We start from the raw sequence: 15,319 nt of genomic DNA, 5'->3' as shown, positions 1-15,319 counted from the left end.
CCAGCCATGAGAAGTATAATTTTTACAATCTTAGACATAAGGACTCCATCTCATATCATGCCTCTTCTCTGATTTTTTTTTTATATCAGAAACATGATTTCATCATAGACATGTGCTTCTACAGGGGAACTTCTTCTACCAATGTAAATTAGCACCTGCTCTGCAACTTCTAGTCTCAGAGACTTGCCTGGGCCACCAAGATGCTAAATGACTTGCCCAAGATTGCCCAGCCACTATGTGTCAGAGGTGGGACCAGAAGGCAGGTCTTCTTGGTTCTGAAGCCAGCTTTCTATCCATTATAACATGTTCTGGGGGAAGGGTAGAAGGGAGTGGGGGAGGAAGGAGATGGAGTAAAGCTCACTTTTCTATAAAAATAGGTTGAAATTCACAGAGGCTGTAACAATAAGCTAATCTTGGAGACAGGGCTGTAGAATGGAGGAAATTAAGGGAAATGTGAGCTGGAAGACTCCAGTAATGAAAAAGGAGGAAAAATGAAGCTCATGACTTAGGGAGATCCAGTTGTAATAAGATATTCTTAATATTGCCAAGCACAATTCCTAAACAAAGTTTTTGGTGATTTTGCTTAGAATGGTATAGGTCAGTTTCACTTTTAAGTCACTTAGATCATCTTTGTGCCACTAACTCTGAGGTACATTAAAAAAGGCTATGTCTATGCAAATCTAACTCTATCTGCACTAATCAAAAGAGCACTGGGGAGATTAAATTATGTATGTATGTATGCATGTTTAGCTTTAGAATACCATGTGCTCTCACTAGCTGTGTGACTCTGGGCAAGTCACTTAACCACAATTGCCTCACCAAAAAAAAAAAAAATACCCCGTGGTCTCTTTCCTCCTGTAAATTTCACTTCCTAATTAAGCTCTACTCAAGCTAATACTGAAATCAGTTTGCCAACAATCAGCACAGTACTAAGGGAATGCAAGGGAAGGTGGCACAGAAGCCTACTTGGCAACTGGGAGAAGCAAATCTAAGATTAAAAACTAACCAGAGATAATTGAGTTGGCCATGACTCAAACTGTAGGGAAAGGGGCAGATTTGTTACAGTAGACCATATAGTAAGCAATCACAGAACTGAAGAAGTCAGTCAAATTTTATTAAAAAAAAGTATATGTTAGAAATTTTATATGAATCACCAGCACATCTTTGGCCTTAAAAAGGGGAGCAGGTTAACTGCCAAATGCCTTGACAGACAGTAATACCACTGTGTAAAGCTACCTCAGTGCTCTTGCTCCAAAGAGAATTGCTTGACAGATGATTCAAAAAAGCATTCACTTCAAGATTCACCATAGCTGAACCAATATCCTCTTGGACTTAGGTTGTTAGAGAAAGACTACCAAAATTCTGAATTTTATTCAACTGAAAGTCCATATTTTCCCATTTAAACTCCAAGATGTTTATTAGAACAGTGGTGTCAAATTAAAATAGAAAGAGGCCACTAAATCATACATAAGGATCCTTGCATGTTGTATATTGACTTAGAAAACCACATGTTAACATCTATGTTTTATTTTCTTTTTATTTATTTTGATAAATATTTACCAATTACATTTTAATCCAGTTCCGATCACACTAAGGAGTATTGTGGGCCACATGTGGCCTTTGGGCAGCATGTCTGACACTTCTGTACTAGAGCACTCTTTTTAATGATTGAATAAAGTTCCAGATATGACATCTGGATACCTGCACTTTGACTCAGTAGATTAGCATTCCACTTTACAGGATGAAAATTTTATTAAGACACCTTTTTCTTTGGCCAAGAAACAAAGATTCAACAACCAAATGCTCCTCATGAAATTTATATCTCCTCTCCAGTGCAAAGTTATCCTGAGGGACTTCTAACACCATCATCTGAAGCCTTAAGAGCACTTTCTGAAACCATCCAGGAGTGCAGTATTGAGAGAAAAAGACTTGCAAGAACATGGCATAGCAAATGCATATCACTGAAGCAGGATATTAGAAAATATAAAATCAACCTTAAAAAGAGACTGCATAGTATTGTGGTAAGACTGTAGGACTGAAAATTAAGAGAGACTGGATTCAAATTCTACTTGATCCACTTATTTAGTGACTATGGGCAGGTCACTTAACAATTGTGAGCCTTGGCTTCCTCATCACAGGGTATTATAAAGATCAAATGAAAGCATGTATGTAAAACAAATCTTAAAGCACTCATAATAAATGCTACTATAAAAGTTTCTACTTAGGAGAATCTAAGAAACAGTGGCAGAAATGGAGAAGACACTTTATTTTCTATGATTAACTGAATGTTGAAATCTCATCTTAACTCAATCTCACCTTCTCAGCCTGGGGAAATACATCATGTCTGTCAGTGGAGAAGTAACAGATAAGAAAGCTACATTTTAGAGAAAGAAGAATGATTTTCTATCACATGATAAAACTGACACCCAGCAGGGTTACGTGACTTTGCCCAGAGTTATAGGGCTAAGATGTCAGAGCCAGAGATCAGGGGTCAGACTTTATAATTCAGAAGACCTGATGATCTGAAGCTCTATATTGTATAGTCACGTATTACAAGCCTTCTATCCAAAAATGTCACTGAATTTAGCATGCGCAAAAATCTGTTAAGAAATATTTTAAAGTAGAAGTAGGGAACCTCACACTAAAATCAGTGGGACTGACAATGAATCAACACAGTTATATGCAATCTTGTTGCAGGGTACAGCTGATTTATTTTAGTTTTCAAGAACTTTATTTTTTTAAAAATCAATAAGTATTTTATTAAGCACTCTCTATGTTTTACGCACTGTGCCAGGCAGTGAAGACATGGTCTCTTCCCTCAAGGAGTTTACAATGTAGTAGAGGTGATTAGACAAGTACACAGAGATAACACAAATTACAATCAGTAACTGCACAAAGGGAATGCAAAGTATGAAAAGATTAAATGAAAGGATCATTTCCAATTGGGGGCTTCCAGGTGAGCTGAACAGGGAGTGATGGCATTTGAACTAGACCTTGAAGAATGAGTAAGATATCAAAAGGTAGAGAGGGAGGAAGATGGCATTCCAGGCATATTTTACCATGTGAGCAAGGGGATGGAAGAAGGTATGAATACTGAGTAACACAATTTGACTGCAGCATTCAATACGTAAGATTAAAGCTATACCCAGATTGTGAAAAGACTTGAATATTAATTAGGAAGTTGGAGTTCATTTGGTAGATAATTTCAACTTAAGTCAATAAGTGTTATTAAGAAATTACAACATACAATTCGTGGTGCCAAGTGCTAGTGATACAGAAATAAGATTAGTTCCACAAGGAATTTAAAATTCAATAGGGAGTCAATCAACAAGCACTGACTAAGCACCTACAATGCACCAAACACTGTGTTAGGTACTGGATATGTGAAGATAAAAATGAAACAGTCCCTACCCTCAGGGATAGAGAAATGTACAGAGTGCTGCCATACGTGTGTGTGTGTGTGTGTGTGTGTGTGTGTGTGTGTGTGTATAGGGCTTTTGAAAAATCTGAAGTTGGAGAAATCAGTTCTAACTAGTTGGATCAGGGGATGTCTCCATAGACAAGACAGCACTTGAGTTTCCATAGGCAGAAATGGAAAAGAATCATTCCTGTTTATACAGCACTTTACAGTTTACAACAGGCAACATTGTGTAGTGCAGCAGATACAGAACTTGAAATCCAGAGGACCTGGCCATTCAGATCTCTGACATTCACTGGCTGTGAGACTCTCCACAAGTCATCTACCTTTTCAGTGCTCTGAGCAACTCTCCAGGACAAGAAGTTGCAGAGAAGGTGCCACCTGCATCAGTTGAGGGAGCTTCCTCCTCCAGTTCTTTCTATTAATGAAATCGCAGGTTTTTATAGGTGACTTGGGGCTTCTAACATCCACGGCAGCAGCATGCAGGCTGAGGCATGTTCCTATCAAGGTGAACAGGCTTTGTGTCTGGGGCCTGAGGATCTCTTCACCATGTCAACTTGAAGGTGATGAATGTTTGAGCCCCAGCCCAGGACCATCTATCGAGTTATAGACAGGTTGTGATCTATCAACGGGGGAAGCGAGCCACTGATACAATGACAGATTCTTGATTTATTGCTGTAAAACAGCTATAAAAAAATGCTTTCCCACAATCACCCAGCTTACATAAATGTTACCTTCAAAAGCCTACCAAGTAAAATTGTGAATAGGACCACTACAGTATTACCTACCTTTAGGCAGTAAATAGGTATTTATTGGCTTCTTACTTTATTCAGAAGTGTACACTTTTTAGTAAGCATCAGATAATATGTCAACTTTGAATAAAAGGAGAACTATTGAAGCATCCTTGGCTACTTAGTAGCATTTCTCAATTTTGTTCCATACAACTCCAGGGTTTTGAGAGGCCTTTGTGGGCATTAACCTAGTAACAATATTGGACAAGTCACTTAGCTTTCTGGACCCTCAGCTGTAACTAAGATGGAGCCTCAGCTTCTCCAACTGGAATAGATGAACTCTAGGTCCTTTCTAAGTCTAAAGCTATGAGCCTAGGAGCTAAGTGTGTTCAACTCTATCTATCCCACTACCTCTAGGTTCTGCCCCCAAAATGTTCCAAGGATTCTAAGGCATGAAAAATACCATGGATGAAACCCAAAAGAATCTCCCCAACTATCCCACCCCAAAAATATTTTTGGATAATAATATTGATGATGATAATAATAATAATAACTAACATTTACCAGGCACCGTGCTTACAAATATTATCTCATTTGATCCTCACAACTGTGGGAGTTAGGTACTATTATTATTCCAATTTTATAGTTGAGGAAACAGAGGTTAACTAATTTGTCCAAGGTCACACAGCTGGTAAGTGCTTGAGGCCACATTTGAATTCAAATCTTCCTGACTGCAGACCCAGTGCTGTACCCACTGCAGCAATTAGCTGCACTTGAAAATCATTATCCTCATTCTGAATCTGATTGAGAAGACAAAAGTGATTGCCATTTTCCTTTCTCCCTGGCAGACACTAAGCTAAGACAGTACAACTAAGTAGATCATGGTATAGTGGAAATAACCCTGGACCAGGAGTTAAGAGGCTGGTGTAGCAGTTTCTCTACTTAACAGCATCTAACTTTAGGGAAATCATTCAGCTACTCTGAGCCTCAGTTTACACACTTATAAAAATAGGGATTCTATTAGCCCTTCTAACCTAACGAGATTGTTGTGCAAAACCAAGATGTGTGTTAAATCCCTTATAACTAAAAAGCACTGCATAAACACATGCTATTATCTGTAGAAGAAAGCATTTCAAATTATAAAGTATTATGCAAATGTAAGGTTGCAATAATAATAATAATAATAATAACAATGATAATGATGCAAAAAGAACAGAGGAAATTATCTCTTATCCTTGGACTATAATTTAAAATACTGGAAAACCAGCTGGATAATCAAGTTTCTAACCAGCTAGAAATCAGTACCATTTTCAAGAAAAATAACTTCAAGTACAAGATGATTTAAGTTTCTCCAAAACAACATTATAAAAAAATAAATTACTAGATGCTCAGAATCACTTTTTACACACACACCATTACACAGGGACAACAATTACATAAAATACAATAAAAAAGTAAGTCTAAGAAAAAAATCAATATCTTCAAGAAAGAATCATGCTTTTCTAATATGAAAAAAAGATGGACCTGGTACATTTTAGCTATAGTTGTCCATCTACTGCCAACCTGATATTTAAACCACTGCAAAGAGGACAAGGAACTTGGATCATTGGGTGAAAGATCTAACAATTAGATCTGTCAAAAAGTGAAGTGGACTAGTTCAGGAGGGAGGAGTTTCACCAATCCTAGAGGTCTTCAAGCAAAACATGGATGACCACTTATTGGGGATGTTATAGAAGGGAGTTTTCACTCTGCCTAGACTACATGGCTGCTATCCCTTCGATGCTAAAATTTTCTTATTCTGGTTGCCTATCCTAATGGTCCCCAAGCAAGAAGAATCTACCCTTGACCTCAACAATCTAGAGATTACATAAAAAATTTGACAAGAAATAAATGTTTTTAAGAAAACAACTCAGTACAACTCATTGAAAAATGATTTCCATCATTTACTAAGATATTATTCTTTGCTCTTTCAAGTCAGTAAGAAATAAATGCTTTAAAAAATCAACAGGCTTCCATCATGATGGTAGGAATGATGGATTACAAAAGTATAATATGCTAACACCACCCTCAAGCATCTTAAATCAAACTTTTTATTTATTCATTGTCCATCCAATCAATTCCCTATCATTCCTTATTGTACCTCCCATGATGGCTATTCTAAACTTTCTCCTCTATCTTTAAGTCACCAAATGTACCCCAATCCCTACTACATCTTTCATCAAAAGACCTCTCCAAAGATTAAGGCCAATCCTCAGCACTTCCAACTCATTCTTTTCGTCTTTGCTCCAGTATCAGAGGGTCAGGTGGCCTTCCTCTTTGCCAAAGCTACCAGAGCTGTGTCCTTGACTGAAGCCTTCTCCACCCCACCACCTCTTACAGGACTGTGTTCCATTGATCATTCTTTCTTGTCCTCAATCTCTCTCTCTCTCTCCCTGTACCTAAGCAAACATGCTCCAGTCTCCCCTACCATAAAAGACAACAAAAAATAAATAAACCACCTTTCCTGAACCCTGCCATTCTAAGATATTACCACAAGATCATAGATTTTGAGGTTTCTTAACTTTTTTGTGTCATTGGCCTCTTTGACATCTAGTGAAGCCAAATGCTCAGAAGAATGTTTTTTTAAATGCATATGGTAAAATATATAGATTACAAAGGAAATGAATCATATTGAAGTATGATTGCCAAAAAATGTATTTTAAAAAGTTCATAAAAAAAAGTTCATGGACCCCAGGTTAAGAACCCCCAATTTGGAGCTAGAAGGAATCTCACTTTAGTCCAACTCCCACATTTTACAGATTAGCAACTGAGGCCCAAAGACGGTGTGCCTTGACCAAAATCACACAGATAGCAAAGCCCCTATACAAATCCAGGTCAGTGCTCTTTTCCCCTACACCATACTTCCTCACATTATTTCTCTCTTCTCCCCTTCATTTGTGAACTTCTGGAAAGAACTGTGCACACTTACTCCATCTTCTTCCTTGCTACCCAACCATTCATATTTTATCCTTTTGTAATCTTTCCAATGTCACCACTCTAATGACACTGCTCTGTCTGAAGTCACCAATGACCACAGAACTGCCGAATTTGATTGTCTTTTTCTCAGACATTATCCTTCTTGACCTTTCAGCATCATTTAATACTGTTGACCATCTTCTCCTCTTGCATACCCTCTATTCTTTCTTCTGGTTTTCTTCTTACTTCTTTGGCTGTTCCTTCTCAATTCCTTTATTGGTTTATTCATCATTTTCCTCCCACATCCTAAGTGTGGGCATCTCCCAAGAGACTATCTCCTTCTCTTTGCCTCCCTTCATTGACTTCAATTATCATCTCCATGAAAATGCCTCACAAATCTAGTAATCCAGATTTCTTCTCTGAGTTCTTATTCCACATCTCTAAAAAATCATCTGATGTCAACATCTCAGGAAAGGTAAGTTTTCCAGTCTTTATTCACACAACTCTTCCTTCTTCTCATATTACTTATATTCCTACCAAAAGAATTTACCAGATGTTCCTTGAACTCTTTCTTCACTCTCTACCCCTAAGCATTGGTGAAGACTTCTACCCATATCTGAAATGTACTTCCTTCTCATTCCCCCCTTTCCCACTAAAATCTTTATGCTCCTCTAGAATTATAGTTCAGGTGTCACTTTAAGAAATCTTCCCCCTTCTCCAGGTTTAATAATCAATCAAAAAAAAAATGTTTATTAAGTGCCAGGTACTGTACTAAGCCCTGAGATACAAAAAGAGTCAAAAGATAGTCCTTCCCTTCAAAGAGTTCACAATTTAATGGAAAAGACAGCAAATAAATACGTATAAATAAGCTATATACAGGATAATTAGGAAATAACTAATAGTAATGATATATAATAAATAGGAAATAATTAATTTTAGTTTGAATTTAAAGGAAGCCAGTAGAGAATGAGCAGGGACAATATTCCAGGCATGGAGCATGGCCAGAGAAAATGCCTTGAGCTAAGAGATGGAGTATCTTGTTCTTGGAAAGCAAGGAAGCCAGTGTCACTGGAATGAACAGTACATGGAGACTGTAGAAAGTCTGGAAAGGAAGGAGGTACCTAGGTAATAAAGACCTTTGACCATATAACAGAGGATTTTATATTTGATCCTGGAGGCAACAGGGAACCACTGGAGTTTATTGAGAAGGGGAGGGTGACATGATCAGACCTGTGCCTTAGGAAAATCGATTGTGTAGCTGAATGGAGGATGGATTGGAGTGGGGAGACACTTGAGGCAGGCAGATCCACCAGTAGGTTACTGCAAAAATCCAGGTTTGAGGTGAAGCAGGCAGAGTTAATGAGGACCTGAACCAGACTGGTAGCAGTGTTAAGGAGAGAAGGGGTGCATGACTTGTTTGTATCTCTTATTTGTTTCTGTTAAATTCTATTATTCTGAGTATGTTATACTTCCACATTAAACTGTAGCTTCCTTTAGTGCAGGTATTATGTAATTTTCTTCAACTCTGTATATATGCCTGCTGTCTAATATGCTAGACATACTAGTTGTTTAACAAATGTTTATAGTGTGGTGTGGTATAGAGAATACTGGCCTTGAAGTCAGGAAGACGTGGATTCAAAACCCACTCAGATACTCACTAGCTTATATAATAATGAGGTAAACTGGAAAGTGGGGAAAGGGAACTATGATGGTTGACAGCATGGTCTGGATTTAGCTAGGATGTGACACAGAGGCCCAGTTCCAGGCAAAATAATGTGAAAGTTCACCCATCAAGAGATTTGGAGAGGGATTTAATATCATATTATGGAAAGAGATCAGGATGATGGTCAGAATATAAGCCTCCTGGTATAAAGATAGCTAGGAAGATTGTAGCAATCAGCTGATGATAGGCCTAAATGATATGTACTTCTTTGTAAAGGCATCCCATGGAATACAATTTGAAAATTCCTAGGAATTACCTCCAGCAAGTTCTTTCAAACTGAGATGGCCTATGTCTCTCCTTTTAGAATCCTGCTTTCCTTCAGATTAAGCCTCTCCCCTTCTTTCTCAAGCTTCTGCTAGCTATTGGGCACTCGGGAGCCAGTATTCCAGCACGTGGAGGAGATAAGAATGACAGCAAGTACTCAAAGGCAGCAGCCAAGGCAGCCTAAAAAGATCATGAGGATGCGATTAATGAATAATAATGAGGAAACTCTTTTAAAAGAAAAACTAATGTTATGAATGTTTGGTATTAAATCACAAACCCTTCTAGGACATTAAAAATGATTTAATTTATCAAAGTTTAATTTTCAAGCAACTTTTTAGGAAGACAATTACTATGCAAAGACACTCTACCCATTTAATAAATGTTTGTAGCATGACTGATTGATCTCTGTCTGATAAAGGCTAAATTTGAGTGACTCTACTGGATGTTATAATTCAATTCATGCAATATAAAAATCCTGAGAGAAAGTAATTTATTTTTCTTGTATCCACTTCCCTTTCTTTCATTCCCACAACTTCTTGAACACACTCCTGAAGAACAAGGATTGATTTGCTTTTGCTTTTCTTTGTACTCCCAGTCTAACACAGTGCCTGGCACACAGTAGGTGTCTAACAAGTGCTTGTCGATGGGTTTCTTTCTTTCTTGTTTTTTTTTTAATTTTCATGCAGTTCTATTTTTTGTTTCCTGGACTTTATGGTATCCTACCTACCTATAATTATGCTGCCAGAGGATAAGATGCTGCCAGAGAGGAGCCAAGAGCAGCCAAGATTTCTGTGGTCTGGAGGAAGAACTATGATAGAGGGTATGGAGCACTTGGCAAACTTCCCTCTACCTCATGCCTGGCACAACACACAAGCAGAGATACCCAGGAGTCTGATTTGCTTTCAGAGGCATTCCCTAAGGTATCATCATTACACTGGCCACTGAGCTAAGGGTGCCAGCCTAAAAGAATAACACAGGAAAGGCACAGAAGGATCTTTATGTAACTGCATTTTTTAATCGATCCCTTAGTTCTCAAAAAGATCACCAGAAACAAATAAACACAAGTCATGACAGCTAGATGCCACTTTAATTTCCTTGTCTGGAAATATGGTCCTATTGCAGAGGAAGCAAAATTTGAAGTTCTTGCATAATTATTATGAATTGTTAACAAGAACAACAGAGCAGGATCTCATAGGATCATGAATCTAAAACTGGAAGGAAGATAGATCGTCGAGCTTACCTAGTCCAATCCTTTCCCTTTGCAGATGAGTAAACTGAGGCCCAAGGAGATAAAAAGATTTGCCTGGGATCACACAGGTAGTAAGTGACAGAGATGGAGTTTGAACCCAGGTTCCCTGATCCCAGAGACAGTTTCAGTTTTCTAACAGGAAAGATGCTATGAAAGCTACAGAAAATTATTGGACTTAAGAACTATAAAGAACATTGTATCTGGAGATTTGTAACTTGGATTGCAGAGTACTTTTTTTTCCCAATGCTTTGAAAACTATATCTTGGATATCATTGGTTTCCTTTGTGATCACATATTTTATTTTATGCATTTAAAAACATTGTTCTAAGAATACAAAAAAAGTTTAGGAATCCCTGATCTAGGTCAAACCCACTTACTCTACAGATTAAAAAATTGTGGCCCAAAGAAGCTAAATGATCTGCTTCTAACTCAGACTTTCTGAATGAAAATCAAGTGCACTTTCTACCTATGCCACATTCTGTTGTAATTGTAAATCAAAATCCTTATATGGGAATTTTTCTTCATCATGGAATAGTAAACTCTATTAGGAAGTATCTTTTAAAGCTACAACACATAAAAATGTCTTTTGCTTATTATTTAAATGTCTTAATATATATATCCTTATCTCCGCTTGCTATATTTTGAACATTCATTGTGATCAGATGTCACTGTTTTATATTGTAGTGCTTTCATACATTACTTTATGCTTCTGCCTCGTTGTTTTAATTTTTTCTCTCTCTTGCTTAATAAATTAATAAAACTCTGAGGAACTAATATATAAAGTGTCTCTTCCCTGAAAATGTTAGCGAAGAAAGTATTTATTTTATCTCTCTCCCCAAATGTACACATGCCTATGTAGCTGGATGCATGCCTACCCATGAGGCTCAGCATGGGACATATGGGTTTTCATCACCTAAAGGATGAAAGGAAACAAACTAGACCAATAAAGCACAAGGGACACTAAAGAGAAGCTAATCTAATCATGCTCACCAGTAGAATGAAGTGTTTTTCTCAAAATAAGATAGTATGAGGTGAGGATGCATTCCTTGATGGTGAATGGAAGCAAAGGGCTGAAGGAGATGGAATGGGGGAGTGAAAAGCTGACTGGATTTGGAGTCAGGAGACATAGGTTTAAATCCCAACTGAGCCACTTATTGTCTGTGTAGCTTTGAAGAAATTGCTTAACCTCTCTGGGCTTGCTTCCTCATCCGTAAAACGACTGTGTTGGACCAGATGGACTTCTAGGTCATTTCCAACTCTAAATCTATAATCCCTTTGAACCTCATAGAAAATGAAAGAGTTCGTCCAGTGATGTGCTGCTGCTAAAACAGAAAATGCTAGATACTTGCGTTTTTTTCATTCCACCATAAAAAATAATAACTTTTAAAGAAGTTGCTCCAAACAAAGAAGTTTTTCGCTAGGATATTATGAAACAAATCTCATTGTAATAAACCTATTTTATTATTTTGAAATACTGTAGCATCAAATACTAAGAACAGTAAGATGGATAGAGACTGGAGTCAGGAAAACCTGAGTTCAAATCCAGCCTCAAATACTTACTAGCTGTGTGATCCTAGGCAAGTCACTTAACTTCCTATGCCTCAGTTCCCTCATCTATAAAATGAGCTGGAGAAAGAACAGGCAAACCATTCCAATATCTTTGCCAAGAAAATCCTAAATGGGGTCAGGAAGAGTTGGACACAACTGAAACAACTGAACAACAACAAAAGTATCAAATACTAACTGAAATAAGAAAGACAATGGCTAAAAATATGGATGTCTGTGCTTGTAGTAGCCAAATCCAACCTGCAGCAAACATCTTTCGTTATGTACTTTCTATCTTTATCATGATCTCCAAAATGTTTAAAAGCAAACACTTACGGTTGACAAAGTTTCACCAGGTCCTGATCTGTGGTATTGGGAGGCAGTCCTCTGATATAAAGGTTTGTTTTGCTTAGTTGATCCCACCCTGAGCTGCTACTGTTGCTACTGTTGTTATTACTGCTGGTGGTACTGGGGCTGGGAGGAGCCATTGGGTGGGCTGGCACAATAGACTGCTGGAAAATCAAGAAGTAGCATGTTAGAACCTAGTAAATAAAAATTAGAAGACACTTGTAGCAATGATCACAGTGACAGTACAAGGGCCATTTAATTTCTATCTTCAATAGTTTTATCACCTTTTAAATACAAATATACTTCAACTTTCAAAAAAAAAAAATCAGGATGTGGCGATCTGGATGTACACACTTTACCCAAGGGAGTATTGACTTCACAGAGTTATTCACTGTAAGAAACCTCTAAATAGCAAGTTCCTTTGATGCCTTTAATCATGTAATTCAACTATAAAATATTTTCAGGAATATTGTGTATTTATTGTATAATGTGATATCTATGTATATTGAAACAGATTTAATTTACTTGTATGAAGCTAATATACAATTTAAAAATAAGATTCCCTTTTAACTTTTCAAGTGACTATACAATGAAAAAATTTTAAAAATATATCTAAAAGCAGATGATTTAGGGATAATTTTGAAGCTGTTCATTTTAACAGAAGGTCAATTTCTACCACAACAAAGGGTTCAACTAGTTCTATGGCAGGAATACAAAATCATTCAGACATCTGGAGATGGTTCACAGTTCTGCTAACTTTCTACCTCCTACTCCCCTCACCCCCTCAAATCTGGCTAAACTTGTGAAATGTAACTTGTGAGAACTTTGTTGTAGTTGGCAACAAGCCTGGGCTTCTCTCAGAGACAAACACAACTATTACGAAGAACAAAGCCCAGGACCCAATGCACTTTTACACTCAGCAGGCACCCAGGAAGAATGTCTGAAATCCTCGACATTCCAAACCTTCTCTGGACTGTATTGCTGGCAAGGTCTACTGACCCTGAACTGCTCTGCAGAATTTTAAGGAAGTCCTAAGTGTTTTATGCTGCAAATGCATGTGTGCAACCCTAAGTCTCAAGTTAATTAGCAAAAAATGTTAGCTGCTTTACTAGTAGAGAAACTGTACCTCCCCAATGCTCTTCCACATAAAGCCACTCAGTCAAGAAGAATGTAAAACTAAATGGTCAATGAACTTCCCAGAAAAAAATTGTTCAAATTTGTAGTGTAAATTCCAGTCTTTTCCCTAGCAATCCTCTTTCTGGCTGCTAGGTAGCTCAGTGGATAGAATACAGAAGATCTGAGTTCAACTCCTGACTCGGACATCTACTAGCTGTGAGACCCTAGACAAGCCACTTAGCCTCTGTCTAAATCAGTTTCTTCATCCATAAAATGCAGATAGTAATAGTATCTACCTCCCAGGACTGCTGTGAGAATCAAATGTGATAATATTTTCAAAGTGCTTTGAAAACTTTAAAGTGCTTTATGTTAGCTAGTAGTGGTAATAGTAGTTGCTACAGCAGCAGCAGCAGGTACTACAAATAACTTACTGAAGAATATGTAAGACAAGCATAACTTTCATTTTGTGGAGCAAACCAAAACAATATCAACAAAAAATCAAACCTTGCGGTGAAAGTACTCTTGCTCAGTCTGACTCCGTGCCACATATTTATGCTGTCTGTGTTCTTCTCAACTCTCTACTATAGACTTCTTGGTCTATATTAACAGTTTCTTCTGCATAGTCTGCTCACTCTACCCCCACCCTCAGTCTACAACATCCTGATCCATCAGAATAATCCATTCCTTGAGTTATCTATATTTGAATATTCCTTTTCACCATTCAATCTGGTCCTACATTATCCAATTCTTTCTTTCTACCTCTAAGGGAATCTTCTTTTCATAATCATAATTCTTCATCTGTAAATGAATGCTTAACAGCCTCTTATTTCCCTTCTAGATCTAGGATACTATGACCAAACTCCTACATATCCACACAAGTATTTTCTTTTTTTTTTCTTTTTTAATTAATTTATTTTGATTTATCAACAATCACTTCCATAAGCTTTTGAGTTTTAGATTTTTCTCCCCCTCTCTCCCCACCTCCCTCCCCAAGACTATCTGATATAGGCTATACATATACATTCCTATTAAACATATTTTCCCATCAGTGATGCTGTTAGTAAGAATTAGAACCAATAGAGGAACCACCAGAAAGAGGAAACAAAACACAACAGAAGAAAAAAAAATAGCAAATAGTATGCTTTGCTCTGCATTCAAATTCCATACTTCTTTCTTTGGATGTGGATAATATTTTCCACCATGAGGCCTTTGGAGATATCCTAGATTCTTGTATGGCTGAGAAGGGCTAAGTCTATCAATATTAGTCATCACACAACATGGCTGTTACTGTGTACAACGTTCTCTTGGTTCTGCTCACTTCACTCAGCATCATACCATACAAGTCTTTCCAGGTTTTCTGAAGTCAGTCTGTTCATCATTTCTTATAGCACAATAGTATTCCATCACATTCATATACCGCAACTTGCTCAGCTATTCCCCAATTGATGGGCATCCTCTCAATTTCCAATTCTTTGCCATCACAAAAAAGAGCTGCTATAAATATTTTTGTACATGTAGATCCTTTTCACACAAGCATTTTCTTAAATGGGGTAGTAATAAGTTAATTCAACAAGCATTCATTATATAACTTCTATATGCCAGGTATCATGTGAGAGGTGAGGTGGAAAGAGAGTCGCTTGAAGTGCCAGGAAGAGCTGGGTTCAAGTCTTGTCTCAGATAAATACTACCTGTGTGACTTTGTGAAAGTCACCTAACTTCTTAAGTCCTCACGCAAACTTAAGATTATGAAATGTGGAACAGATGCCAAACTGCTCTGAACCAACAGATTCACAAAGTCAGTTCCAGTGCTATATACTAGAAATACAGATGGAAAGGAAATAGTCCAGGTCCTAAGGATCTGTATAACAAGCAGAAATATGCATTCACAGATAAGTAAACACAATGTATTTACAAAGTAATTTGGTGTGAGAAGAACGGAGGGAGAACACTAGTAACTCAGAAGTGGGGGG

At 37.5% G+C, this 15,319-nt stretch overlaps 1 protein-coding gene across 2 annotated transcripts in view; it reads right to left on the bottom strand.

The window, feature by feature from the left end:
• RBMS1 (RNA binding motif single stranded interacting protein 1) overlaps positions 1 to 15,319 on the bottom strand; it is a 255,087-nt gene that overhangs the window by 118,278 nt on the left and 121,490 nt on the right. For both annotated transcript variants that reach the window (XM_027865728.1, XM_027865729.1), the window contains exon 2: positions 12,222 to 12,397. In XM_027865728.1, coding sequence (XP_027721529.1) covers positions 12,222 to 12,397 — 176 coding nt within the window. The remainder of the gene's footprint in view (positions 1 to 12,221; positions 12,398 to 15,319) is intronic.

Source organism: Vombatus ursinus, unplaced genomic scaffold, assembly GCF_900497805.2.
Source record: "Vombatus ursinus unplaced genomic scaffold, bare-nosed wombat genome assembly UNPS02014779.1, whole genome shotgun sequence".
Classification (NCBI taxonomy): Eukaryota; Metazoa; Chordata; class Mammalia; order Diprotodontia; family Vombatidae; genus Vombatus; species Vombatus ursinus.
The sequence above is the reverse complement of the archived record's forward strand: the minus strand, read 5'-3'. Positions and strand labels throughout refer to the sequence as shown.